General features: G+C 45.4%; 2 protein-coding genes across 5 annotated transcripts in view; both read right to left on the minus strand.

Annotated features, from left to right (window-relative positions):
- LOC146670644 (semaphorin-3D) overlaps positions 1-3,415 on the minus strand; it is a 102,454-nt gene extending 99,039 nt beyond the window's left edge. The window contains exon 1 of one of the 2 annotated variants that reach the window (XM_085407660.1): positions 3,213-3,415. The gene's annotated coding sequence lies outside the window, so the exon portion shown is untranslated. The remainder of the gene's footprint in view (positions 1-3,212) is intronic. The other variant, XM_085407658.1, reaches the window with a different exon arrangement.
- A 1,584-nt stretch (positions 3,416-4,999) lies between these two features.
- Positions 5,000-25,583, minus strand: LOC146670645 (protein SSUH2 homolog). 3 transcript variants are annotated; one of them, XM_085407662.1, is made up of 12 exons: positions 25,470-25,583; positions 11,915-12,010; positions 11,740-11,824; positions 11,487-11,616; positions 9,154-9,214; positions 8,441-8,565; positions 8,299-8,361; positions 7,941-8,020; positions 7,152-7,244; positions 6,961-7,066; positions 6,680-6,787; positions 5,000-6,580 (listed from the first exon to the last, which is right to left on the minus strand). In XM_085407662.1, the coding sequence occupies exons 1-12, from the start codon at positions 25,492-25,494 to the stop codon at positions 6,446-6,448; spliced, it is 1,107 nt and encodes a 368-aa protein (XP_085263788.1). In that variant the 5' UTR covers positions 25,495-25,583; the 3' UTR covers positions 5,000-6,445. The 3 variants fall into 3 exon arrangements, with proteins under 3 accessions (XP_085263788.1, XP_085263787.1, XP_085263789.1); XM_085407661.1 differs by lacking the exon at positions 25,470-25,583 and having other exon boundaries at positions 11,915-12,281; XM_085407663.1 differs by lacking the exons at positions 7,152-7,244; positions 25,470-25,583 and having other exon boundaries at positions 11,915-12,283.
- Positions 25,584-25,825: the final 242 nt, after the last annotated feature.

The raw sequence follows: 25,825 nt of genomic DNA on the forward strand, positions 1-25,825 counted from the left end.
GCGCAGCACGGATGCTTTGACAGATTACACCTTCAGTCCAGCAGCAAGAGCGCAGGACGCTGCATCCTGTCACGCCGTGAAAGCAAGAAGATCTGCTCACATGATTCCCAGACGTGGAAAAGTTAGAGGCAACAGAAAGAAGCATCCATGCAGGATGAAACCCTTCATGTTGTTTTCTCATTTCTAAACAGGTTTCTGGAGGTCACCCTGTGGAAGGATTATTAATGGTCGTCTTTGTCTCCGCGCGTGTTGGCAGCTACCTGAGGTCAGAGTTCGGCCTCGCCTTTTCGGACTTTTTTCATTTTAATTATGTTTAAAGTTCAACAAACTGTAAGAGAGATAAATTCAGGATATTTGAGGACAGGACAGTCTGGAATAAGTGCTGTTTCAGTTCTGGGTGATGCTGACTCAGCCCCCAGCAGCCTGACATGTGTAACTTTCACTAACCAGCTGCAGGTTGCACTAATACTGTGATTTTCTCCTCTGCTCTCCACGCTGTGCTGTAACGTGCACGGATGACATCTTGCTTTGTCATTCGAGTGCCCGCTGGGATCAGTGCGTCTGCCTGTTTGTCTCTGGATGTTTCTCTGCTGCTCATTTTAAATGTTCCAGACTGACGAAAACAAAAAACTCCAACCACGAGTGAAAGTGAGGCTCTTCCTAAGTGCTGCAGCCCAGCTTTGAACTTCACTGCTCTTTGGCCGGCAGCCATCAGATAAGACTTATCAGGAGCCGTTGTTGATTCAACTCATGGAGCTTGACTCGGCTTTTAAGAACACGAGCAAAAAGCCCGCTGCGTGCTCGCCGATCTCCATCTCTGGGCCAAAACCTGCTGTCAGTTTTCCTCCACGCCTCACGCTGACATGAGCTTTTCCTCGTTTTCTCTCCTTTCACTCAGCAGCCAGCTTGATACAAACAGAGTAAAACCCTCTCCTGACCGAGAGGGAGTCAAGTAGCTTCAACGGGCTCCACTCAGGAGCTTCACAGATTCAGCGAACCTGCAGATTTAAAGGGCTCTTCCTCAAGTTTCCTTTAAATTAAACCAATTAATTTTGCAGAAACAAGTTATTTGTGCTCATTTTTAGGCCACTTAGATTTCTTCCTTCTGAAGTCAAGAGTCTTCACAGTTTAATCCCCCAACTAATCTCAATGTCAGCCTCTTTTAAAAATATGAAGGAGTGAAGGAAATGCATTAAAACACTGGAAACTAGAAGGACACCAAAGCCAGTGCACGTCTTCCTTCAGCCCTGCATCCGTCTCCACCAGTTTTTGTGTTGTTCTGGTCACCTCAGACTCGTGGCCCACAAAAGAAACCCGAACTTGATTTGATTTTTGGGGGATAGTTATTAAACCTTTTCTAGAAAAAAGTCCAAATAGTTTTTTGTCCCCTGATTCTCTCTGTCCCCCTGAAAACTTTGGACAAAGGTCAGCGCTTGCGTCCCATCATCACTGAGGACTTTGGGGGTTTTGAGGTCTCTGCAGGTGACTTACCTGTTGCAGAGCAAAGCCTTGTGATGTTCAGCTTCTTAATTAAGTTCATTAACAGATTATCATGCAGCTGTTTCCTCTTCTGGTCGGTGGTCAGTCTGCATGTTTGCTTAAGGTCCAATGATCGTTGGGTCTATTCGGATTTATTGTTGCTGAGAATTATTCACCTTCAGTTTGATTTGGTTTCAGGACCGACTCTATTGGTATAAATAAGGAATGAATAGGTGACTCAGTAGAATGAGCTGATGACGTCTTATTGTGGAAGCCAGACAAACACCGAGTTCCCACAGCAAAGAGTCCGACGACCAAACGAAGCAGAAAACACTCAAATCAACACATCAGAGAATTTTTGCATTTTAATGCACAAAAAAACAAAATAGTGAACAGATCATTTTCTCTAATCACATCGTTTCAGGACAGAATATAAAAACCAGAAAACTGAAATGTCGCGTTTTCAGTCTGTCACTGACACGCTGCAGGTCATGTGTCTGAGCGAGCTCCCACGCAGAGCACACAGGTGTCTGATATCTGCACAGCAGCAGCGCTGCAGTTTGAGAGGCGACACAATGACACAAAGCAGCCAGGAAACAACAAACACACACAGAGGACAGGAAGCAGCAGCCCCACGGTCACACTGTACAGCAGAGGAGGGGGTGAAGTCCATAACAGGAAAGGCCGGGACAATGGGGGGAGGTTTACCCACGGCAGAGACACGGAGCCACTGTACCGTCAGATCCTTCTGTGGTTCTGCCTCTAACAGCCTCGGCTGCAGGTGCCTCAAACATGCTCACAGGGCCACTCACAGCTCGAATGTCCATGAAAAACTCCTGTGGGCTCCTTTAGTTTAGCCCTAAAAGCTTCTAACTCAGAGCTGTCACACTCATGTTAATTCATGGACATTAAATGATGTTTTTAAGTGTAAAGAGAAGCTCATTCATATGTAATGAGTCATCCAGCAGGTGGAGAACAGCCTGCTGAGCAGAAATAAGAAGTTTCAACAACATGTCTCAGTTTTTCCACTTTCAGTCTGCAGTAACTCTGCCTCGGGCTTAAAATTCTCTCTTTCTTAGTAAAAATAAAGTGAAGAGTCCATAAATTATGTCTGCAATTTTTACACTTTGCAAAGTCATCCAGAAGACACATCGAACCTGTATGATGGGCTGTAGCTCCTACTCTGCAACCCTCAGTGGCCAAAGCTCCAACAAAGACACAAGACGGGGTGTCCTCGCTGACCATGAAAATTCCCTGGATCCTCCTCAGCTGCCACCAAAATGCCAACAAAACCCTATAAACTTCCCCAGTGACAAAAATACTCTTCCTCTGTGGGCACTAAGGCCACCTCAGGCACCAGCACAACTCCTCCACAGTGCCCAGCCTGAAACCTCCCCATCAAGGATTCCTCACATCACCAGAAGATATTTATATAAGCAGAACTGTACCTTCTAAACGGGTGTCGTTAGTCCTGCCGGGACTGAATGAGATTAAATTAAACCTTTTCATCAGCTTAAAATCTGCTGGAAACTTCCCACAAACCTCCTGAGCGGAGACACGGGAGGATGAGTCTCCTCTTAACACACGTGTCCTCTGTGGACCAAACACGTCACCGATGCATCAGGAATAAATCATAAGAACAGTAAAAATTAAAAACACACACTTAAAAAAATCTTTCCTCCTGAGACAGCAGCAGCGCATCCACACGCAGAATGAAACTTTCACAAACTCACCGAGCAGAAGTCTCTCTGTGTGCGTGGATCTGTCTCCGTCTCACTTTATTCCGCTTCCGCAGAGCCGCCGCAGATCCCGGTGGTGATGCAGCGGGTACCGGACGGGTCACCTGAAGGCTTCACACGTTATAAACACACTGAGCGCGTGCGGGCTGGAGGCTGAGCCACTCCGGCACCCTCAACCCACCCGCCCTGAACGTGCTGCCTTCACGTGCAACTCGGAACGTCCGACGTCCACATTTCACAGTGATTGGAGTCTGTGGTTTTTATCTGCCATCCACACTGACGGGCAGCGCCTGAAGGGGTTTAATTACTGATGCACTGAAAACAACGCAACGACACAAGCCAGTAAAAACACAGAGATAAATTCTCAAAACAACCAAAAACACTTTAATATTCTAAAATAAATACGACGCAATATTAATACAAACAGACGCAAACTGACCGGAAAGAAAAGCAAACGGCTTCAAAACTCTAAACAACAAGAAAAGCAATAAAAGTGCAGAACTACATAATGGCAAATCCGGTTTTTAGAAAAGATACTGTTCGAGCTTTAAAATAAAATTAATAACTTGCAATATGCAGCAAAAAGTATTTCTTTCCCAGAATTCAGTTAATATCTGCCACCATGAATCACACCCCTCTGGCTATCACACTAGATTACACAGGGCCAAGGCCCCCGGTCCACGAGCTCAGTCTGAAGAGGCTTTATGAGACAGGAACAATGAGCCCAAGGAGGCCAGTTAGAGGAAAAAATGCAAAATGAGTCAAAAACATTAAGAAAGACTCAAAAACCCAACAAAAAACGGACAGAGACAAACAAACTCAGGGTTTGGTTGAATTAAAAATGATTTGGCGTCAACAAAGAGGGACAACAGACTTAAAGACTTAAAATGACACAAAAATGAAACTTAAAGCCATAAACACTAGTTTAAACACTTAAATATATTATAAATAAATCTCTGCCAGAGTTAAAATATTTTCCAGCACGCATGTCACATTTTTTCACCCGTCAACCTTGGATCGTGGTTTTTCCCACAGCACACGGTGTCAGTAAACACACCTGGGCTGACACGCTGCAGCGCCCTCTTGTGGTGTTATTTTATCAGCACAGAAATAAAAACGACATTTTCTCCAGTTTTATGTTTAGATGTCGGATCTTTATACCTCTCGTGCAGCCGGTTTCCCGCCCTGACGCTTCAAATCTAAAACGGATCAATAAAATGCATCAATGTTTAACCGTTTGTAGCCACGTGATTTTACCTTCAGTTCTTGAGCAGGAATCTGACTCTAAAAATATAAAATACCAAAACATTTATAAATAATTTCAATAAAACATGTTTTTGGATCCAAGCTGGTGGTTTTCTAGTTCAGGGACTGCACAGACACCACAGGGTAACGATAAAAACATTTTTATTTGTGTGATAACTTTACTGCAAACATCGGCAGGTGATTTATAGTTTTTAAAACAATAAAAGATATCAAAATGTTATTTTAGCTGTACACATGAGAGTCTGTAGGGATGTACAAATGTTAAATACAGCATGAGACATGTTTTCTGTGTCACTTCAGGAAAAATGTCCAAACACTGGACGGGTTTTACAGAAGCTGTAAGGGGAAAACGTATGAACAGTCCCTACTAATGACATCATTAGAAATTGACAAGCAGGTTCAAACTGCTTCAGACAGGAAGCTGCATTTTATCATCGCTGGCAGTAAACTGCTGCACTTAATCTTCCAGGAATTTGGCCTGGAGTTCATTTTCTGCCCCGAAGAAGATTCGTCTCTTCTTTTACATGTAGACTTAAAAAAAAAAACAACTTTAAGGCAACAGCCGTACGACACACGGGTCGCCTGCTCGACCCGCTGAACCTGCACCGAATCACCTTACAGCTCCAGAAAAATCCTCAACCAGATTAAATTCAATGATGTTTATCCATCAAGCAAAACTTTACACTTTACTATTGAAGTCCATCATTCATATTTATATAACAGCGATTCCATCCCTGTAATTATTCGCCTAACAAGACCTGGACCGTTGGATGGATGATTGGACAGGCTGAAGAAAGGAGGCAGGAAGACCCTGAACCTGAACCGAGCTCAGCTAAAAGACTGAAAACACTCAAAACACCAATAAAGAGACTTAAAGTAGAAGCTAAAAATTACAACAAAGACAAAAAAAATGATGACAAATATGGAAAAATCCAAAGAAAAAAATATGAAAATAACGAGAAACTGAATAAACGTGACTAAATATTTCAACAAGGGTATTGATAATGACAAAAACATAAAAAAAGATGACCACACACAAAAAAACAGACTGAAATCACAAAGAGACAAAAATATGCAAAAAAACCATCAGAGAAACCAAAACCAATCACAGAGAGACTGAGAGCGAGACACCAAAATGAAACGTCCAGAAAGGTTAAAAATCTTTGGTCATTCGTGTTCTGTGATGTTCTGGGCGGTGCTCCTTCTAACAATGACTTTCAGTATTGATTATTCTGCCAGTTATTTTCTCACTTAATCACTTTTCTTTAAAAACATCACTCAATGAGAATTACCAAGAAAGATCTCGAGTCGAACCTGACGCTGTAAGTGCACTCGTACTAACAGTAACGAGAGTAACAGTGTGGCAACGAGTCTGACTGCATCTGAGACCAAAAGCAGCAACTTCAGGTGTTTAAAGCAGTAAAATGAGGTTCGTGCAGAAAATAAGAGAATAAACCCTGAGCGTGACTGCAGGACGTCTGAAGACTGAACATATAAACAACTAAACTCCAGGTTGTGATCTGACCTGATGATGTACTGAACAAAAGCATTTAGCACTGAATGCCACAAAGAAAGCACCAGCAGCAACAGGAAATAACCAGGTTGGTAAACAGGAAGTAGATGTTAGGGCACACACACACACACAGTGGGTGGATTATAGCAGATTAGAGAAAGAGGTATAATTCATACTGATTCATGGTTAAAATAACTAACATGCATAACAAAGTTTATCTGCGGATATATGGAAACTTTTCTAGTGAAAATCCATCAACATGTTTAACTGAACCGACACCTGCGACGGCTTTGGGGCCACTTATCTTAAAAGTTTGGCTCCCTGTGATTTGGAGGTGAATCCTGTCAAAAATAAGCTGAGCTTTGATCATAAACAGAGATTCTTAAGTAAACATACAAAACAAAAATGGTTATATGGGTCGTGGGATTAAATATCGATACCGTGCTGCCTACAGGATGGAACATGCAGAGGGATATTTGGAGGTAAACACTTTGTTCTCCCGCCCGTAGACGAAGAAGCTGTAGTCTTTCCCGCTGTAGGTGTAATAGGCATGAGTGAGGGGCACCAGCTCGATGCTCTGACGCTGAGGAGGGAGATCGGACGCTCAGAGTCGACACAGAGCAACAAACCTCAAAGAAGGTGTCTGAGATCGGCCGAGAGGGCCGCGTGCGCGTATCTGTACCTGCTGCAGGATGCGGCTGGTGGCGGTGAAGCGCTCGAGGTGTTCGTTAATCAGTTTTGTTGAAACCTCACAGATCTCCTGATCCGGGAAACCCTGGATAGGATACACCTGGCAGCAGCAGGAAGTCTGTATTATTATAAATGCATTCATATAGTTCATATTCATCCACACGCTGACCAAACATCCAGGTGTGTGGTTGCACTCTCTCCCACAGCAGGACAGAGGAAGCAGCCGGTGTGGATCCAACACACAAATGAAAGAAAGAAAAATAAATGTGTTACCAGCAAACTCTCATCGACGAAGAAAGCGTCTCCCGACACCTTCTCGAACTTCCTGTCAGGAAAGTCGGGCTGGCGGTCGGGAATGAACTCACTGACGTTGTTCTTCCTACACATTTAAAAAATAAACACAAACGGCTGAAGCAGTGATGTCATACGGAGGGCCGTGGGAACATTTTGAGTGATTTTGATACCACGTCACTGTGAGCTGGATGAAATGCAGCAGGTTTTGGCTGCCGAGACAAACGGAGCAGGTCTTGTAGCCGTGGCTGTGGCAGCTCAAACACCTTCAGGAGCGAGAGACCGACAGCAGAGTCAGAGACAGCGTGAAAAACAAAGAGAGCAGAGCTGCAACGGCTGCCTGCAGGCTCCGTGCAGCTCCATCTGTGTGCTCTCCCTGCTCCCGATTCATCATGTCAACTTCATTTAGGGAGGACGATGAAATCACAGGGAGGTCAGACTGTTTGGGTTTGGCCAAAAATCTGTGAACAGGCTTGTTGCATGATCAAGCACCAGGAGGTTCTCCTTCAGACGCCTCGAGATGGTGGACTTTCTTTGGTCCTGTATCCTGCAGGCTCATCCACGGATGCTGCATCGTAGCAACAAACATGACCCTCACCATCCCTTCCCCTCTCTCTCTCAGTTTGTGTCAAAGGCACAGTACACCCTCGGGGAGGCGTGGCCTCCAACGGCCTCCTGACTGCCACACCTCCCATGTATGTTACAGTTATCCCTCCACTGGAGTCCTCAGTTCCTGCTGGACATCTTTCTGGATCAACACTCACTTCCTGCCTGCTCTTCATCATCATCACGTCTCCCCTCAGTCCAGGGAAAGCAGCTCAGACTTTTACAGGTTGACACGAAATCGTGCCTCCGATAAGCAGAGACGTGTGTCGCAGCACAAAGTGCTTTTGTTAGCTGTCCCTGATCATCTGCACATTTTAGTGAGAAAGAGGCAGAAAAGCAGCAGACTGGGCTCTCACCTCTTTCGACCTCTGCCATGACAGGAAGTGCAGTGCTTGTTCCTGATACGACCGCGGCCGTGGCAGAACGTGCAGCGCTTCTGCAGAACGAGAAGAACAGATTAAAAAGATTCATATTCACTGCAAACTATGTTTGATCATTTTAAACTATGATGGATGTGTCTGAACATTCAGAGTTTCTGTTTTATCTTAAGCAGAGATGAACAAACAGAAAATAAGTGAGATAAAAATCAACAACCAGCAGATATTTTTCATGTGTCATAATTCGCAGTTAAAGCTGGAAGCGAATCGTGAACGTTCTCCCATTTCTACTTGTTCTGTTAATTTAATAAAATATGAAACGCTTTAAAAGCCGGACCTGGCCTCGGCCGAAGCAGGCGGTGCAGCGAGTTCTCCCGCAGCCTTTGCACTTGTGACACACCTGGAACACAAATTTGTGTTACTGTGATAAAACAGCAGCTCAGGAAGCTGAAAAAAGACTAAGAGGCGCAGAGCCGCACCTTCACGAACGACGAGTGCGGCACTCGGATCTTCTCCACCTTGTCGGTGTATCTCTGAGGCAGCGACACCGGGATGTCCCACGGCGCGGGGCTCATACCGTACTGAGGACCGTCCACCGTCTGACCTGTTTCACACCAGGACAACATAACTGATGAAGAGTTATCCCGCCTCGTGTGACCGACCGCTCCTCACTCTCAGCCGATTGATCCTGTGTCACCACATTTCTCCACTTTAGATTTTAATCATCAAGTTTGAGCTTTTCTGATGTGTTTTCCCCCCGAATCAATACTTCTGACAGATACAACAGGAGGTGAAACAACAAGATGAAATGATAACAAACTGAAAGTTTTCAGGTTTCTGCTGCTTTCCCACCTCGAGAACTTTTCCCAGGAACTAAGAACCGTTAGAGGAACTCTGTCTGCTTCCAGCACAGGAATCAGGTTCGGGAAATTACTCCACCACCTTAAAAAAATCCCTGCATGTAAGAGGAACTGCCTTTAAACAGGAAGAACAGGAACTATAAAGAAACTTGGATTAGGTGAGTAGTCAGCTGCTGCATTACCACCACCTACTGGACTCCAGCAGTTAGTTATACAGCCAGCAGTCGCAGGGTTTCTGCATTTCGCTGGTCTCTTGCCTTTGTATCGTGACAGACGTGGATCTAATCCTGTTGTTCATGCAGGAAACACATCATGTGAGGAATTGTTTTTACCGTTGTAGGGCTCAAACTGCCAGGCGCTGGCTCTGGTCTCGGTGTAGGTCTCCAGTCGATACTGCAGAAAGAAAAGGAGGCAGACTGGAAACACTGGCAGCACTTTGGATTCAAAACCAAGTAAACTGGGTTTTAAAGAGAAACTTAAAAAGCTTTAAAATCATGTTTGCTGTGAGCTGTTAAAGCTGCCGTGGATCCTGGACAAGCTTTGCTTCCTTACATCAAACTCCGTTAAAGTTGAACAGCACCGACTCATTTAACATGGAGCTTTGGTGTTGTTCTTTATTTCCTGTTTCAGAGGCGGACGTTCAATGATCAAAGTTTCTGATAATGAGGCTGGTTTCTGTGCAGGCACTCTCTGTGAGCCAAAAGCTCAGAGCCAGGAGTTTTTTCTACCCCTGGCTCTGTATGATGTCATCCTAATATGGTCATGTTATCTTAGGTGTACAGCTCCAACCACCTGCTGTTTAAACCTTCTGTTTATGGCAGCCAGCCAATCAGGAGGAGTTGTCTTAAACAGGGAGGAGCTAAAGCAGCTTGTTTCACACAGAAGAGGACCTCAGGGTTCATGCAAAGCTGCTCTAAGCTGAGCAAATAATAAAAACATGAACCTGGAACTGAGCAGAATAGCTCCTCTTTAACTTCCTAGGACCTGGCGTCCACATATGTGGACATCACATTTTGGGTTGTTTAGACCAAAATATTCAGTTTTGCTCTACAAGGGCCTGATGTGCACTTACGAGGATGTTGTACTGTCACTGTTCTATTGAAATTTAAAGCGAATGTCCTCATATGTGGATCCCATTTTTCTCAGAAACAAAAATCAGGTAAAAAAAATAAATCACGTAATTCTTTGCTTTTACATTCATCAGGTTCCAATCAGCCCAAAGAACAAAGCGAAATTAAAAGTGCCATGAAAGAGTTCAGGTCTCAGGAGATTAAACAGAAATGCATTAGGACAGCCATCCCCAACCACCGGGCCACAGGCCGGTACCGAGCTGTGAGAGATAACGTTAACTCGGTTTCCCTGGGTCTTTCCCCGTGTTGTAGTTGTGTGTCTTATTTTGAAAGAAATGTTTACACGTTACCATAGCAACCAGAGAGCATTAAGGGGCAGAGAGGCAGACGTTACTCTCAGTGTTGTTGGTGCATTTCAGGAGGACGCTGCTAATAAAGTTACACAATTACACAGTGAACTCATGTTTATTGTTATATTTACAAAATGCCACAGTTTTTGTCTCGGTCCTATCATTTTATTTTGTTGTATTTATCTGCAAAACCTTAAAGGCCGGTCCGTGTCTGACATTAAATCGGTCCGTGGGGACCACTGCATTAGGATACTCTCCCACTATGACAGCTGAGATAACCTCCAGTCGCCCCCAGCAACCATGGATGCATGCATGGATGGATGGATGGATGGATGGATGGATGGGTGGGTGGGTGGGTGGGTGGGTGGATGGATGGATGCATGGATGCATGGATGGATGGCTGGATGGGTGGGTGGGTGGGTGGGTGGATGGATGGATGGATGGATGCATGGATGGGTGGGTGGGTGGGTGGATGGATGGATGGGTGGGTGGGTGGGTGGGTGGATGGATGGATGGATGGATGCATGGATGCATGGATGGATGGATGGGTGGGTGGGTGGGTGGGTGGATGGATGGATGGATGGATGCATGGATGGGTGGGTGGGTGGGTGGATGGATGGATGGGTGGGTGGGTGGGTGGATGGATGGATGGATGCATGGATGCATGGATGCATGGATGGATGCATGGATGGGTGGGTGGATGTTACACCTGAGGTCTAAAATTGTCAAGTAGCTCTTTTACAGAAAAGTTGAGAGCCATCTTCACCACCATGTCTTAAGTATATTAAATGTTTATTATGTTATTTTATGATCATTTTTATTGCATTACTGGCAGATGCTCTTGTATTATTTACACTTATTAGATTTCTACACTCCTCCACCCTTATACTGATATCTAATTACTGAAACACGTGTGGGAGGGGGCACTTAAACTGCTAATTCCAGGAGGTTAACACACGCCATCAGTCACATCTGAACTCTGTTTTTGCTCTGTTGTTCAATTTAATTGAGTCTTATTTCTAAAGCTCCACATCCCAACACAAATCAAAGCCAGACTTTGTTATTCCCCCTTGTTATCAGATGTACCATTTTCATTTCTCTATGGTCAATGATTCATTCTTAAAGGCATCGTTGTTGTTAAACTGTTTTAATGAGTGAAGTTAAAATCATTAGCAGTTTTCTTGCAGATGTCATGTTGGTGTGAGTTAGTTTTGGGAAACATAAAGCCACAGGTATGAGACCTACCCTGTACACTGTGATGGGCTGCAGATCTTTGAAGGTGAGGTTCCTGGCAGGTTTGGAGCTGTAATTCCATTTGGATTCCACAAATTTGAGCAGAGCATCTCTGGCTACATCCTCTGACACCGAAGGGACCCTGGAGAAAAATATCTTTCATCCCACCGGGCCTTCATTTGTTTGTCGAGCGACTATTTTGGCTGAGATAAAGCAAAGAATCATCTGCAAAGCCTTTAATAAAAAGATGACCTGCAGGAGTTACCTGACGTCGGGCACTGATGTGCTTCTGTTTTGTTCAGGTTGGGGATTGTAGGCAGGGGGCGGTGGGTACAGCGGGTTATCGTCATCTGGACAAACGCATGAACAGAAACACAAAAACAAAGGCAATGAAGGTGGTGTTGGTGTACAGAAACCTCAGAGTAGAACAGAAGGCTCACCTCCTCCTTTGAGGCCCTGATACCCATGAATATCATCCAGCCAGCCAGGAGGTGGCGCTGATGGTCCCTCCTCTGGTATGTTTGGATCGAATGTACCTGAAAAGATGGGAAGAAAAGATTGTTTCTGTGGTAAAGTCACAGTTTGAGTAGAAATCATGGAAAAATCAGGTCTGAAAAGTGTCATAAACCTGCTTTTTTTTTTTCTTTTATTTATTTATTTATTTTTTTGGCCTGTCCCGTTTGGCTCTTTTGCATCAGAATTATTGTCTAAAGGCGAAGAAAGATGCCCAACGGATTTACTTTACCAAACTGACCATCCCAGCCTTGCCATAATGGTCCATTTGATTCACCTTTTATTGTTTATTTTATTTTCACTTACTGAATACGGGACAGACTTGACTGGGGGAAAGAAGGGGAGAAAGAAAGAGGGAAAGAGAAACAGCTGAGAAGAGGGACGGGGGAGAAGGGCAAAAGACAAAAACCAACAGAACGGGCAGAGAAAAAAAAATGCATATATCAATCACCTGGGTCACCTGCTGAGAAAGAAAAAAGAAAGCAAGCAGAAGACAACAAGAGTAATAGAATAAACAACATCACAATGATATATGGGAATATGACAGTAAATACTAAATATTAAACATTATTGTGCAGCACATAAGATCAACAGAACACAGTGTGCTTTGAGGTAGGAGCCAAAAAGGGTGTAGTTTGTGGGTGTGATCACCCGTGTGTACACCTGTGAGCATGGACGCGCTTGTTTTTTTTTAAAAGGTTCCTTCATGTAATGATCTGCTAGAGGGTGTGGGGGGGCCACAGCCCCGTCCTCCAGGGCATGAAGCAGGTATGGAGGAGATCAAAACTCCAGACATCCAGAGGCCCCCAGAACACGAGACCAAGGAAGACCAACAGAGGGGCAGCCGCGCCACTGTCCCAGAAAGAGCTGAGGAGAGTCCCAGATGAGGGCTCACTCAGCAGCCGCGGAGCAGAAGCCAGGGGGAGTTGCAGTGACGCGCCCGTGAGCTCCGCCGGCAGCCAGCTGCGCCTGAGTGACCGAGCCCCAGGCCGAGAGGCCGGGGGCACCCCACCTCCGAAGTGGCCCGAGCGAGCCCCAGGCCCCGATAAGCGGCCGCCAAGGAGTGAGCCGGTGTGTACCTGGACGCCCATCCCCGGACACAAAGAACCACCAACGCACCGATGTCTGAGGGGGTCCGCCACTGGCAGGGGAAGTGGTGGTAGGGGGAGATAGGCCTCCAAACCTTGGAGGGCCTGAGATGTCCCCAGAGAGGTGGCGCCTGACACCCAACCTGACATATAGACACAGACATACAGGCACACACAGATACAAACATCCATTCCCACCCTCATGCTCTCATATGCACTTACTCCACACTCAACCAACGTGGAGACAGACATAAAGAGACGCTGTACACACGATCACACTCCCCAAGCGTACTCTACAAACCGGGTCTAGGTGCCCCCGCCCCTGCATTTTTTCTAATGGCCAGCAGGGGGCGACTCCTCTGTTGCCATTTTGATACCACATGATATGTCGCATGCCCCACAACGTCAGAGCATGCTCTTAATGAGACGATGGATGGTGTCCTTGCACACCACAAGTGCCAGAAGAGTTCTGCTTCTACTGTGTTCTACTGTTCTCTAGCATGGGACTGATGGTATCAAGTGTTTATTCACCAGGAGCTGCCTGCAGCATTGTTGGTCACAAGCAGGAAGCCAGGACCCAGTGCAGCAGTGTGGCCTCGTACAGTGGCCTGTACGAGGCCTGGCCTGTAGACGTCCCTCCATGGATATGCTAACCACCAAACCGCTCGTGCTGAGCGATGTTACAGGCAGCATAACATTCTCCACGGCTTCTCTAAAGCATTTCACGTCTGTCACCTGTGCTCTGGGTGAAGCTGCTCTCATCTCTGAGAAGCACAGTGGCAGACCTGCTAATTCTGGTATTCTATGGCAAAGGCCATTGGGCTCCACAGTGGTGGGCAGCGAGCACAGGGCCTGCTAGAGGACATGAGGCCCTCATGAAGGCTGTTACTGATTCACCCCAGCAGCCTGCTGCAGGTCGTTTTATAGCTCTTGCAGTGTTCATCCTGCTGATGGGTTGAAGGCCTTCTACAACCCCGCCCAGCTCTCCCAGAGTTACTGCCTGTCTCCTGAAAGTCCCGTGGTGGTGATGTTTGAGTTGGGAGGTTTTATGCCAGACATAAATTCTGGTGCCAGTTTACTTCTCTGCTTTGGTGTCTTCAGGTTCTTGATAATTGTGCTCTAACCTGATTAGTCTCACCTGTGTTGTTCTAGTCACACCTGTTTCCAAGCAGTCAGTGAGTTCCTCAAGTGTACGTAGATCGTCAGGGATTGTTTCGGTACACTTCTATTTAAGCCTTTAGAGTTTGCTTCACTGACTGATCACCTGTTAATGATCTAAGCCTGTTTTTGGATTAAAGCTCTGGACTGTGGAGCGCTCGAGTAAAAATAAGCAACATGCTGCGAGGGAGTGGCCAGTGTTTCTGTCCGCGTGGCAGGAAAGGAGGATGCATTCTTTAGCAGAGGCTGTCAGGAAACTGGTCCAGCCTCAGGAAACAGCTCACACGAGCATTATTAAATATCACTATAAATATTTACACACCAACTCATTATTCCACTGCCAGTACATCAGATGGATGCACTTCTATGGTTTTACAGCAAGAGTGTGCACACTGGTGCACTTCTGTCTTTGCAGTCACATTCCTGTTAGAGGCCAGTCTATCACAAACAATTAAAACATTAGAGCGATGCAGTGTTGGGGGAGATTGGCTTCAGGTACCAGTGAGACAGGAAATACTATTCAGAAAGTTCTCTTTGTGAAAGTTCAGGATAAAGAAAGGCTTAAAAATCCTTCACGGAAGTTTATAAGATGGGGTTTCATAATTGTGGGAGCTTAGACCAGCTCCCAACAAATGTGATGGTAAAATCCTCCACAGAACTCCAGCAGACATCTCAATGATACAGGCTGGACTGACCGGCTCCACCAAATCAGATTAAAGATCAATCAGTGTCTGAACTGTTTCAAAGACACGAGGATGGAGGCGCACACCTCCTGAGCTGTCTGTTTAAAGCAGTGTCACTTACATCATTTATTACAGTCTGCTGCTGCTTTTAAAATAGATTTTAATTGAAATAGAAAATAAATGTCATAATTCAGATTTTTGTATTGCTCACACCCACAAATGATCCCAGAAAGTTTATTCTGTTCATCTGTTCGTAGAGCCATCGGTGGGAGAACGTGACGAAACGGTCCTGCTAATACATTAAAACTCAAATTTCAGCTGACAGGAAGGAGGACAAAGGCAACGAGGAAGCACAACGTGGAAAACTAATTATTGGGAATATTCCTTCCTTCCCCAAAACATATTGTGAAGTTAGAATAGTCGATAACACAGCAACTCCTCGTGGTCCTTTTCCCTGAGGAAACGTACAGAACTTACAAGCTGAGCTCTGTATTATGAAGTGCTACCAAAAACAGAAGAAAATGTAGAAACAGCTACAAAATCTGTGACTCTGCAGTGATGCTGCAGCTTCACAGAGCAGGTCAGTGAGCCTGCAAAGGCTTTGTGTTGGAGGGCTTCAGTTTAAATCCAGTGAATCTGGAAACGTTTAACAGACTGGGATAATGGGGAAACTGGACACAGGTGTGAAATTGAATAATTGAATAATCAGGCCCCATCTTATCTTAATGACCTTGTAGTACCATATCACCCTATCAGAGCACTTCGCTCTCGCTCTGCAGGCCTACTTGTTGTTCCTAGAGTATTTAAAAGTAGAATGGGAGGCAGAGCCTTCAGTTTTCAGGCCCCTCTTCTGTGGAACCAGCTTCCAGTTTGGATTCAGGAGACAGACACTATCTCTACTTTCAAGATTAGGCTTCAAACTTTCCTTTTTGCTAAAGCATATAGTTAGGGCTGGACCAGGTGACCCTGAATCCTCCCTTACCCATATGGAAAAGATATATTTATAAATCTTATAAAGTTTGTATCTGTCTTGTATGAAACTTGTATGAAAAGCATACAAGAGTGAAAACAAATATAAGATCCCTTGAAAAATTATATAATGAAACTTGTATGTTTTGGATACTTACTAAAACTATGTATGAAAGTAATGAGAAAGTGGCCACTTTCATGAGTAAATCATGTAAGTTTTTACTATTTCTTTTCCATATGGGTAGTTATGCTGCAATAGACGTAGGCTGGATTCCCATGATGCACTGGGTGTTTCTTCTTCACTCCTTTTTTCACTCTGTATGTAATCATTAGTTATTATTACTCTCTGGCTCTCTTCCTGTCTGAACCTTGTGTTCAGACTGCTGCCTGCATCTGTCTCATGTGTAGTCGTGGTTTTTCTCACTATAGAAATCAAATTGTACCAAAAACATCTGAATAACAGAGTTTAGCTGCTTCGGCCCATGAAACGACTGAAACGACTGAGACGCAGCTGTGCCATTTCAACACACAGCTGTGCACATCAGCATTATCTAACAGAAACAAAGGGGCTGATGGGAATAAGTCTCCCTCCTACAGTTTAAGCAAGTTAGGACAAACTAGCAGCTTCACTATGAACACCATCTGAACACAGCCTGGTTTGCTAATCTTTTCCTGGCTTTGAACGGATCACTTTAATTTCTGTCAACACACCGACTCGGGACATCTAGTGATTCCCTTCAGTGTTTGTCTTCACTCTACACAGTTCCTCAGTATCAGTAACCTAAACAGTGCATAAAGCCTCAGGTAGAATCAACTCTGATTCAAAAACAGGTCTCTCTGAATAAACCGTCTCATTTGAACTCAGCACAGAAAACTCTGATTTATTCTCATCAGTAATACATTTGTGCCCTTATTACTGACCTGACAGCTGTGACTATTAAACAGATTCATGCACATTAGGATATGTGAACTGCACGCTCAGCTAAATGACGCCGCAAAATTAAGGCTCTCGGGCTAAATTTGGCCCACTTTATATTCTTAATTATGGCCACAGCTGTTGACTGTACAGTCACACATGCTGTGTGCAAGATATGGAGCCACAGACGAGCACAGAGATGTGGAAGCGTCACAGCAGCACATCTCAGCTCAAAGTGATGGTTTCACTCTTACAGGTGAACCACACGATCACAGAGCTCTTCCTTTTCCTGTCTAAATGTTTTAAAGTCTAACAAACCTTTTAGTCGACTGATTAAGGACTCATGTTGTACATGACACAACTTCATGACACATGCAAAGTTCATTAAATAATGCAGATCAGTAAACTATGAATGTGAATTCTCAGTTTTCTATTGATGGGGGCAGGGATAGCTCAGCAGGTAGAGCGGTCACCCCATGATCAGGAGGTCGGGGGTTTGAATCCCTACACACTGCTCCCCGCTGCGCCTTAGTGGCTGCCCACTGCTTCACTGAGTGAATGGGTCATATGCAGAGAGAGTAATTTTCCCACGGGGAAAATTAATTCAAAAATTCAAAAATTCAAAAATCTCATCAATTAAAGTTGATCTACAGAGAATTACATTTTTATAGGACAACAATAAATCAGCAGAGACATAAACACAGACAAATCTATAAACACGGAGCCAATTAAACATCTGTTTTTCAGATTTACTGTTCACAGCTAAAGTTAGTTTTTATGGTATTTGGTAGTATAATAACCAATAATAACCCCCATGAGAAGCACAAATAGCATATTTTTACACAATAGATGCGATTAAACCACTTCCACGGCACCGTGCAGCCATTTAACATGTGCGTCACGATGTCGCCCGACACAAACACTTTGTCAGCAACCCAACAGCTCTGAGTGTTTTTCACGAGCCGGGTTTGCTTCCAGATAAAAATACAGAGGCAGCGAGCTCGTGGCGAGCGGTACACAATACCTCTGGCTGAGGGATAAAAATATCAGCGAGAAGGTGTTTCCCGCCACGAAAAGATCTGGGCTGAGATGGTCTCGGTGTGTGAGAACGCTCTCAGGGAGGGAGGATGGAGGGAGGGTGATGGAGGCAGGAGAGAGAAAAATAAAAATAGAGTCAGAGAGGGGGAGAAGGAATGTGAAAACAAAGCCAACTTATTACTGAGGCTTTAGCTGGACAATGCATCCAAAGCCCCTTCGTCTCCTTTTCTTTCTCTGAAGCTCAGTTTCTAAAAGTCTGCTTTAACTCCAGATCATTTAATTTAATAGACAAATTTACTGTTGACTGGAGCTGCGATGGTTCCTCAGTTAGACCCTTAAAACAGAATTCATTAGCAGCATTTAAATAAATCATTCATTAAGCTCCTCTGATTTTCCCTACTGTCTGTCGTATACGGTTTAAACTGTTACAATGTTGCAGGCCTAAATAATGAGCTCTGGTAATGAACTCTTCAGAGGCGATAAATGCTTTACGCTCCACTTCCAAACGCTCCCAGTGTGACATCGTCCGTCAAAGACACACAGCTGGTCTCAGGGCGACGTTTAACAAACAGTCAATCTGTCTTTGGTGCAGAAACACACACAGAACCAAAAGTAAAGTTACTACATGCTTTATTTGGTGTTTTAATGATCATTTAAATGATCTGAAGCTCGTGTTTATCTTCAGCTATGTGAATACCACACTGCGCGTGCTCACCAGTTCGGCTTGGTTCATTAAAATTTGTTTAGGTTCGTAAATCTGATAAAGTGAAACTGGTTTTGGCAGACAGATGAACTCACTCAGAGTGAGATAAACACCGAGACGTAATCACTGCGCGTCTCGTGACACGGCGCCGCTCAGCGTGGCCTCCTCACACCATCCGACACCTCCCACACACAGATTGAAAGGCTCCATTATTACAGCTCGTTTAATGATGCCTGACCAAGGCTGTGACCAAAACCTTTTGCCTGGTCATATTTTACATGTTGTCACATTGAAGTGGCAGAATGTTAGCCAAACTAGAGACGCAAAACAAGCTTCAAAAACTTGGACGTTTTCTCCAGTTAAATGCCAAAAGCATTCAGTTACTATACTGGCTGTGCAACCTATGCCTTGTTGCCAGACTCCTGGGTAGGTAGGACGTCTTGATAACTGCAGGTCAATAAGCAGCAATAGAGACCATCTGCAACCATCTAACAAGAAAAAACACGTACTCCCCATCCGACTGAAAGTGGTTGCTGGAGGTTGATGTCGGTCACTGTGAAGTACACTGATAAAAAATCACTCGCATCCACTAAGAGACCAGTCAGTGCAAGGGAGGGTTCACCTTCAAAATAAAAGTTTGCCTTTCAAAGCATGTTGGCTACAGCAGCGGTCCCCAACCCCCGGGCCTCGGACCGGTACAGGTCCGTGAGGCGTTTGGTACCGGGCCGCGAGAGTTGAGGCTCAGGTGTGAAATGTATGGTTTTCAGGGTTTTTATCAGTTTTCAGCGTTATTTTGTTATCGTTTTTATCGTTAACTCGGTTTTCCTGGGTCTTTTCACGTGTGTTATGAATAAATCTTATTTTTTTCGGTACCGGTACTAGTTTTATTTTGTTGTATTTATCCGCAACACCTTAAAGGCCGGTCCGTGGAAATATTGTCGGGCATAAACCGGTCCGTGGCGCAAAAAAGGTTGGAGACCGCTGGGCTACAGCACAGATGAAAAACCTTTATTTTGAAGGCTCACGTCAGGCTTTTACTATGGCTTGACTAGTAGTTATAACAAGGAGACCAGTTGGGGTCTACACCTCATCACGCCCACCCCTGCTATACATCAAGCTGCAGTCAACAGAAGGTTTCCCCTCATGCTGACCCTACCTTTCTGCTCAGCAACATCAGGTGTGGTGAACAGGTGTGTGCAACCATATTTATCATCTAAAACACACCCATGAGTCACGCCTCAAAACCATGCACCAATACAGAGTGTGCATCTAAACCAGGGGTCCCCGATCCCAGTCCACGAGGGCCGGTGCCCCTGCAGGTTTTAGATCTCACCCTGGGTCAGCACACCTGAATCACATGAGTGATTAGTTCATTACCAGGCCTCTGGAGAACTTCAAGACATGTTAAGAAGGTAATTTATCCATTGAAATCAGCTGTGGTGGAACAAGGACACATCTAAAACCTGCAGGGACACCGGCCCTCGTGGACCCCTGATCTAAACCAACCCTTGTAATCCAAAAACAAGAAAAACTCATATGGCTCCTACAGCTGTGTTGGGCCAACTGGTTACTAAGTACAGTAACTGATGAAGTACAGGTTATATAAATGGGATAACATTCTTCATAACGTACCGTAAACTTCTATCCAGATCAGTAGGTGTAATGTATGTTTGCACTGATTGCCGATCACTGATCACTGGCTGTATGTGAGGGTCAGATCAGGATTCTTGGCCAGCTTACGTTCGGTGGATCTGAGGAGGCCTTTTACTGCTTCAGGAGAGACACACATCCGTGGAAAGTCCTCCTTTGACCGTGTGACCTCCTTCTCTGTCCTGTAGGGGGGAGCATCTAGTTGCCACAAACGCTTCACATCTTGATGCACGGCCTCTGCAGGAGAAAGGCACATGTTCAGGCACTGCAGGTCCCCCTCAGATGTAGGCATACTACTGGCCGGCCCCTGGATGGCCCATCCGAGCTTGGTGCAGATAGCTACTGGCCCTTTGGACGACCCCCGAAGGACGGGGCGGACAGGGGTGATGAGATGAGCGTTATCTGAGCCAATCAGCACCAAAGGTTGGATCTGGTTAAATCCCTCAATCTGGACTTTCTGTAAGTGAAGATACTTCTTCTTTAGCTGTTCAGCTGGACATGACTGAGTAGCTAGGCTCAGTTGTTGGGCTGTGAAGGCATGTGTTACTTTGTACCTCACTTTGGGCTTAGCCCTTGGTGACACCTGAAATGAGAGAAAGCCTCCCTTCATCTGGATTACATCTCGACGGATAGTTCTCAGTGAGAGTGTTGCTTCCTCCTGTTCCAAACCTAGAGATGTAACTGCCGCTGGAAGCACAACAGTCTTCTCTGAGCCGTCATCGAGCACAGCAAATGTATCCAGTGATTTGCTCCCATGATGTAGTTGGATTGGTACTACCTTAAGCATAACACGACCTGAGTGACTTGAATAGTCTAGGTAGACCATACTAGTACTCACAGTTAGTATGTTAGGGTCACGCTTCTTGGCCTCAACCAGGTCATGGAGCACCGACAAATGCTGGTCACCACAGGTGCTGCACGGCTTCTTCAGAGTACACTGCTCTGGAGAATGTTTACGGCCACAGCGCCAGCATTTGGCCTTCTCGGTAATCCAGGTAGCCATAGCTTTGAGGTATAGTCTTTTGAATCCATCACAGCCATTCAGATAATGCTCTGTCCCTTCGCAGTATGGACAATAAGGTTTGAACTTCTGTTTCTTCTTAGGTTGGATTGTCGGATCTGGAGCTGTAGATTCTCCCTCCTGGTTTAGCTTGGCTTGGGCTAGATTTGGGCCGTAGTAGATGGAGGCAGATCTGTTGTGTGGCTTGAGCCCTGCTGAGGCTTTGAGTAGGTTCTTCTCTGGACGTGGCTTGTCCGGGGGCATTTGAGAGGCTTGTCTGGATAGCTGAAGGACTTGGGATTTCCGTTCGAGCCATTCTGAGAAGTCGTACATATTGTATGTTCGGCTGCTGCCACTGCGGATGATCCCCCGGGTGATACAGTACTCGATGAAGTTGTCCCTGTATGGCGGAGGGAGCTTGGTAAGCAGTCTGTCCACATGTGAACCACAATGAAGCTCGCTGGCTGCTACTTCATCCATGGTACTGAGAAGCCCGACCAGGCTGGACACCGACAGGGAGAGGTCCTCAATAGCTTGAGAGTCTCCGGCTCTAATAGGGGGGCCGTTTAATATGGTGCTAAGCTCACTTTGGACTAACTGCCTTGGCTGTCCATACCTCTGCTCTAGCGCCCTCATTGCACTAGTGTAGGGAGTGCGGTCGTGAATGTAGCGCTTGGCTACCTGTAGGGCGCTGGGATGCTCGAGATGATCTAGTAGGACCTGATACTTGTACTCTTCTCCCAGATGTGAATGTGGCCCTAAGGTGCTGTCCAGCCCTTTCTTTAATAAGGCGAAGTCACTCTCTCTCCCCGACCGGAAGATCACCAGCTTAGGCTTTGGGATGCCATATGAAGACGCCACCATCATCTCCATCAGGTTTGGTAGAGGCGTTCCTGCTGGGTAAGTTGTGGCAACCTGCGGATTATGGTGTTCAGCAGAGGAAGATGTGAATAGTGACTGCCTGAGGGATAAGGAACATAGTACTTGCCAGCTGGATCAGGCACAGCTTCAGGATGCAGTATGGTGGGCACAGGGCGATGAGCTTCTGTCCACTGTGATGGCTGGGTCACAGGCGCTGGTGGACGTGAAGGTTGCTGCAAGTACACAGGATTAGCTGGATGTCTGACTTGGAAGACAGGAGCAGCGGGATGTGACATCTGCTGCAGACTCATTGGGTCCACAGCCTGTGATAGCTGGTGCACTGAAAGATGAGCATGTTGTAGTGGCTGATCAGCTGGGGATGCAGAATGTAATAGCTGCACCTGGCCTGGCCTGTTTATCAGGAGCTGATGTTCCGATCGCTGATATGAGAAGGGCTCAGCAGTGCATCGCCCAGGTCTCCTGAGTGGCGTCGATGCAGCTACATAAGTGGCAGGGTGCAGCACTGGCTGAATGTGAAGGCTCGCTTAACGGGGAGGTGATGGAGCAGATGTTTCCACTGGCGTCGGCATGTTCGCCGGTGTTGTGGTGTCATGTAACACCTCATTGCTAGGTTGTAGTGGTGCAACTTCTGTTATGGAGGAAATATGTTGGGGTTGTTCTAACGCTCCTGTTTCTGGGGGAAGAGGACTGTCAGGTTTAGAAGCTTGCTCCAAACGCTCCACCCGCTTCAGTAATGTCCCACGAGTTTCCTCCATAGACACTTGCAGTTGAGTCATGTGTTGGAGGACACTGCTCCAAACTGATTCCATCTTCTGCCATCTCTCATCCTCTTCATAGTCGGAGCTGCTTGAACTACTTGGAGCGCTAGATGGCTCAGTTAAGTTGTGCTCATAGTCCACCAGATGTCCTGGAAGTTTCTTCTCCCGCGTTGGACGGGGGCTACTCGATGCACCTCTATCCTGAGGGTTTGCCATCTCATTAACTCAGCCAAGGCGAATCCGGCTCGAAGGACCACTTGTAATGTATGTTTGCACTGATTGCCGATCACGCTTCAACTGAGTCGTCCTCGGTCAGAAGGAATGGTACTCCACAGTGATGTAGTTCAAATAACTTTACCAAAGAGGTGGCAGATGACATCAACAGGATGTACAGCGTTGGTAGGTCGGCATTACAGTATTCACATGCAGGTAACGGGGGTGTGAGTGTGTATATGGGTATGTGTGTGTGTGGTCATATGGTAAGCACGCACGCAGTATTAACTCACACCGAATGCACGTTAATACGTTACTCCTCCGACACACCTCTCATCTGTGCAGCGCTGCGCTGAACACGTTCCCAACCGGAAGTACAGATACCGAGGTGCATCATGGGTAACGTAGTATAAAACAGCTACAGTGAACAAGCGGACTTTTAACAGTAGGAAAGTAATAAAAAAAGATTCATTAGCATGAAAAACGGTGATAATTCATATGTAAACAATGTGTGAGGACAATGTCAAAGCTCATGGCATCACATCCAATATGGCAGACAGGAATGTCCAAACCAAAGAGTCGCCCCCTGCTGGCCATTAGAGAGAAGGCAGGTCCCCGTGACCTTTGCTGCAGTCGTTGGTAGTCACGTAGGAGCAAGAAAAACAACACTTTTTCGATGGTTATAATAATGACAGATCTTTCTTTGTTTTTATGACCATCCTTACATGATTTTTAATTTTAAACCCTTTGATGAAAAGCAGTTTAGTTTCCTAATTTCCTGCATTTACTACATTTATTTTTGTATTTTAGAACTTTCACTTTTGATACTTTGTGTCTTTTTTAACAGTGTTATCATGGATGTATGGTTATGACCACGGGCCCTATACATATGATAACAGTGTCATACTCGTGCAAATAGTTTGATGGCACAACAACATGCGCCAGTAACATTTTATAGCTGCGACACACAGCAACATCAACATCTAATCCAAAACCTAATCTAAAGGTCCATGTGGTAATCTGACACAACAACCTGAAGTAATTAAAAATTTAAATATGACCATATTTATTTTTATTTATTTAATTCTTTAATTTGCCTGACTCCATCTGTCAGCCTGTCCATCATCACTGCGAACAAGAAGGGGCTCAGATCCTGATGTAATCCCAGACACCAAAACATCACAGGTTCACAGTGATGAGCGTTCTGAAACAGAAGTGGTGCTCCCACTGCTTTATGTATTCCAAGGAAGAGGGAGGAAGTTACAAACTGATCATACCACGCTGTTTTGTGCCCTTGGCGTTATCAGCACCTGTAAAGGGAGTTGTCTTCTCCAACTGGAGGCTGAAGTTCATCTAGTTTTAGAACCGTCCACAGAACAGTCTATTACCGTGTCACAACATATTCTAATTTAAAGCACTTAAATACTTTAAATTAGAATAACAGAAACTTTCTGTTTCTGCCCTCTCTCCTACATCTCCATACCTCTGCAGGTATGTTGTATGGACCAACCACCCTTCCACTCTTCTTTTTCTTCATAGCTGCCCTCACTTCCTCCTTATTAATTCAGAGTTTTACTAACACTTCCAAATTTACTATCTTCCCTCCTGATTTTCTTCAACACGCTCAGTCTGTTATCACCCTCACCTGCTGCACATCCTTTCAAGCTCAATCATCTATCAAGCCAATAGATACGAGTCATTTATGGGAGGTTATGGGCTGTCCTTGGGCAGCATTGGACTGTCCGCATCCGTCATTGATGGAGGTAGTGTCAGAAATATGTGCTGCTTGAGCTGCTGATGGACCATCAGTCAGCTGGAGTGAAGCTGGTTGTTCAAACGAAAGCCGCTGTCAGCCATCCTGCTGTGTGTTCTTTTTATCTGAGATCTTTCTTCTCCCGTTGCTGGTTAACTCCACTGTCTCTCACTTCCCTGTTCTGCCCACTTATCAGCCAATCAGCACACAGTGTCATCCATGTCGAGCACCATGTGGTTGGGATTTTGGAGTACAGTAGGGGCGCACCTCTCTACAGACGGACACCAACGCTGCAGCAGAAAGGAAGCCTCTGGCTTTTCCACCTCTCTCCTCCCCAACACTCCCAGTGCTCCTGTTTACTTTTTTCCTGTCCCAGTAAAACTTTTACACGAATCAGACACGATGCATTGTTTTGTTTTGTAATTTGTTTTCTACTTTTATCGCGATAATACTGTAAGATTTGGATTATCGTGAGTTGTCCAAGTACATCTTCAAACCCTGATAATGAGCAGACTGGTGAGTGTGTGTAGTGTGCAGAGGTCCGGGTAATCATGAGCGTTTTGAGCTCTCAGCCTGCAGACGCTCCTGACAACTTTAAAGACCACAAAGAGCTGAAGAGGAGCAGAGCGCTGGAACAAAAGCAGCTCTCTGCTCCCTTTGAACATGCTCACCCACATCTTCTTCTTTCTCGTCCATTCCTCCGCTGCTCACGGTCGTTAAACGTGAATGAAGCGCCTAACAACAAGTCGCGCGCGGTCACGGTAACAATATACCACAACTTCCGGTTACAGTTTTCAAAGAGAAAAGCTTCTGTGTGGGATACAGTGTGTCACGTTTCCTGTGAGGTGTGCGCTCAGTGTGTGAACTACAGCCGGATTTATTAGAGGTGTTTCTTTTCATAATTTCAGTGTTTTTTATTCTGTTTTGACTTTTCTTTAAAGTCGGTTTAGTTTCAGTTAAATTTCATTGTTTCAGTTTAGTTTTTATTGTCTGAACTGTTTAGTTTTAGTTCCGTTTTATTGGCTCC

Source organism: Rhamphochromis longiceps, linkage group LG5, assembly GCF_057381845.1.
Source record: "Rhamphochromis longiceps isolate RC_006_pf linkage group LG5, R_longiceps_female_GT1.1, whole genome shotgun sequence".
NCBI lineage: Eukaryota > Metazoa > Chordata > Actinopteri > Cichliformes > Cichlidae > Rhamphochromis > Rhamphochromis longiceps.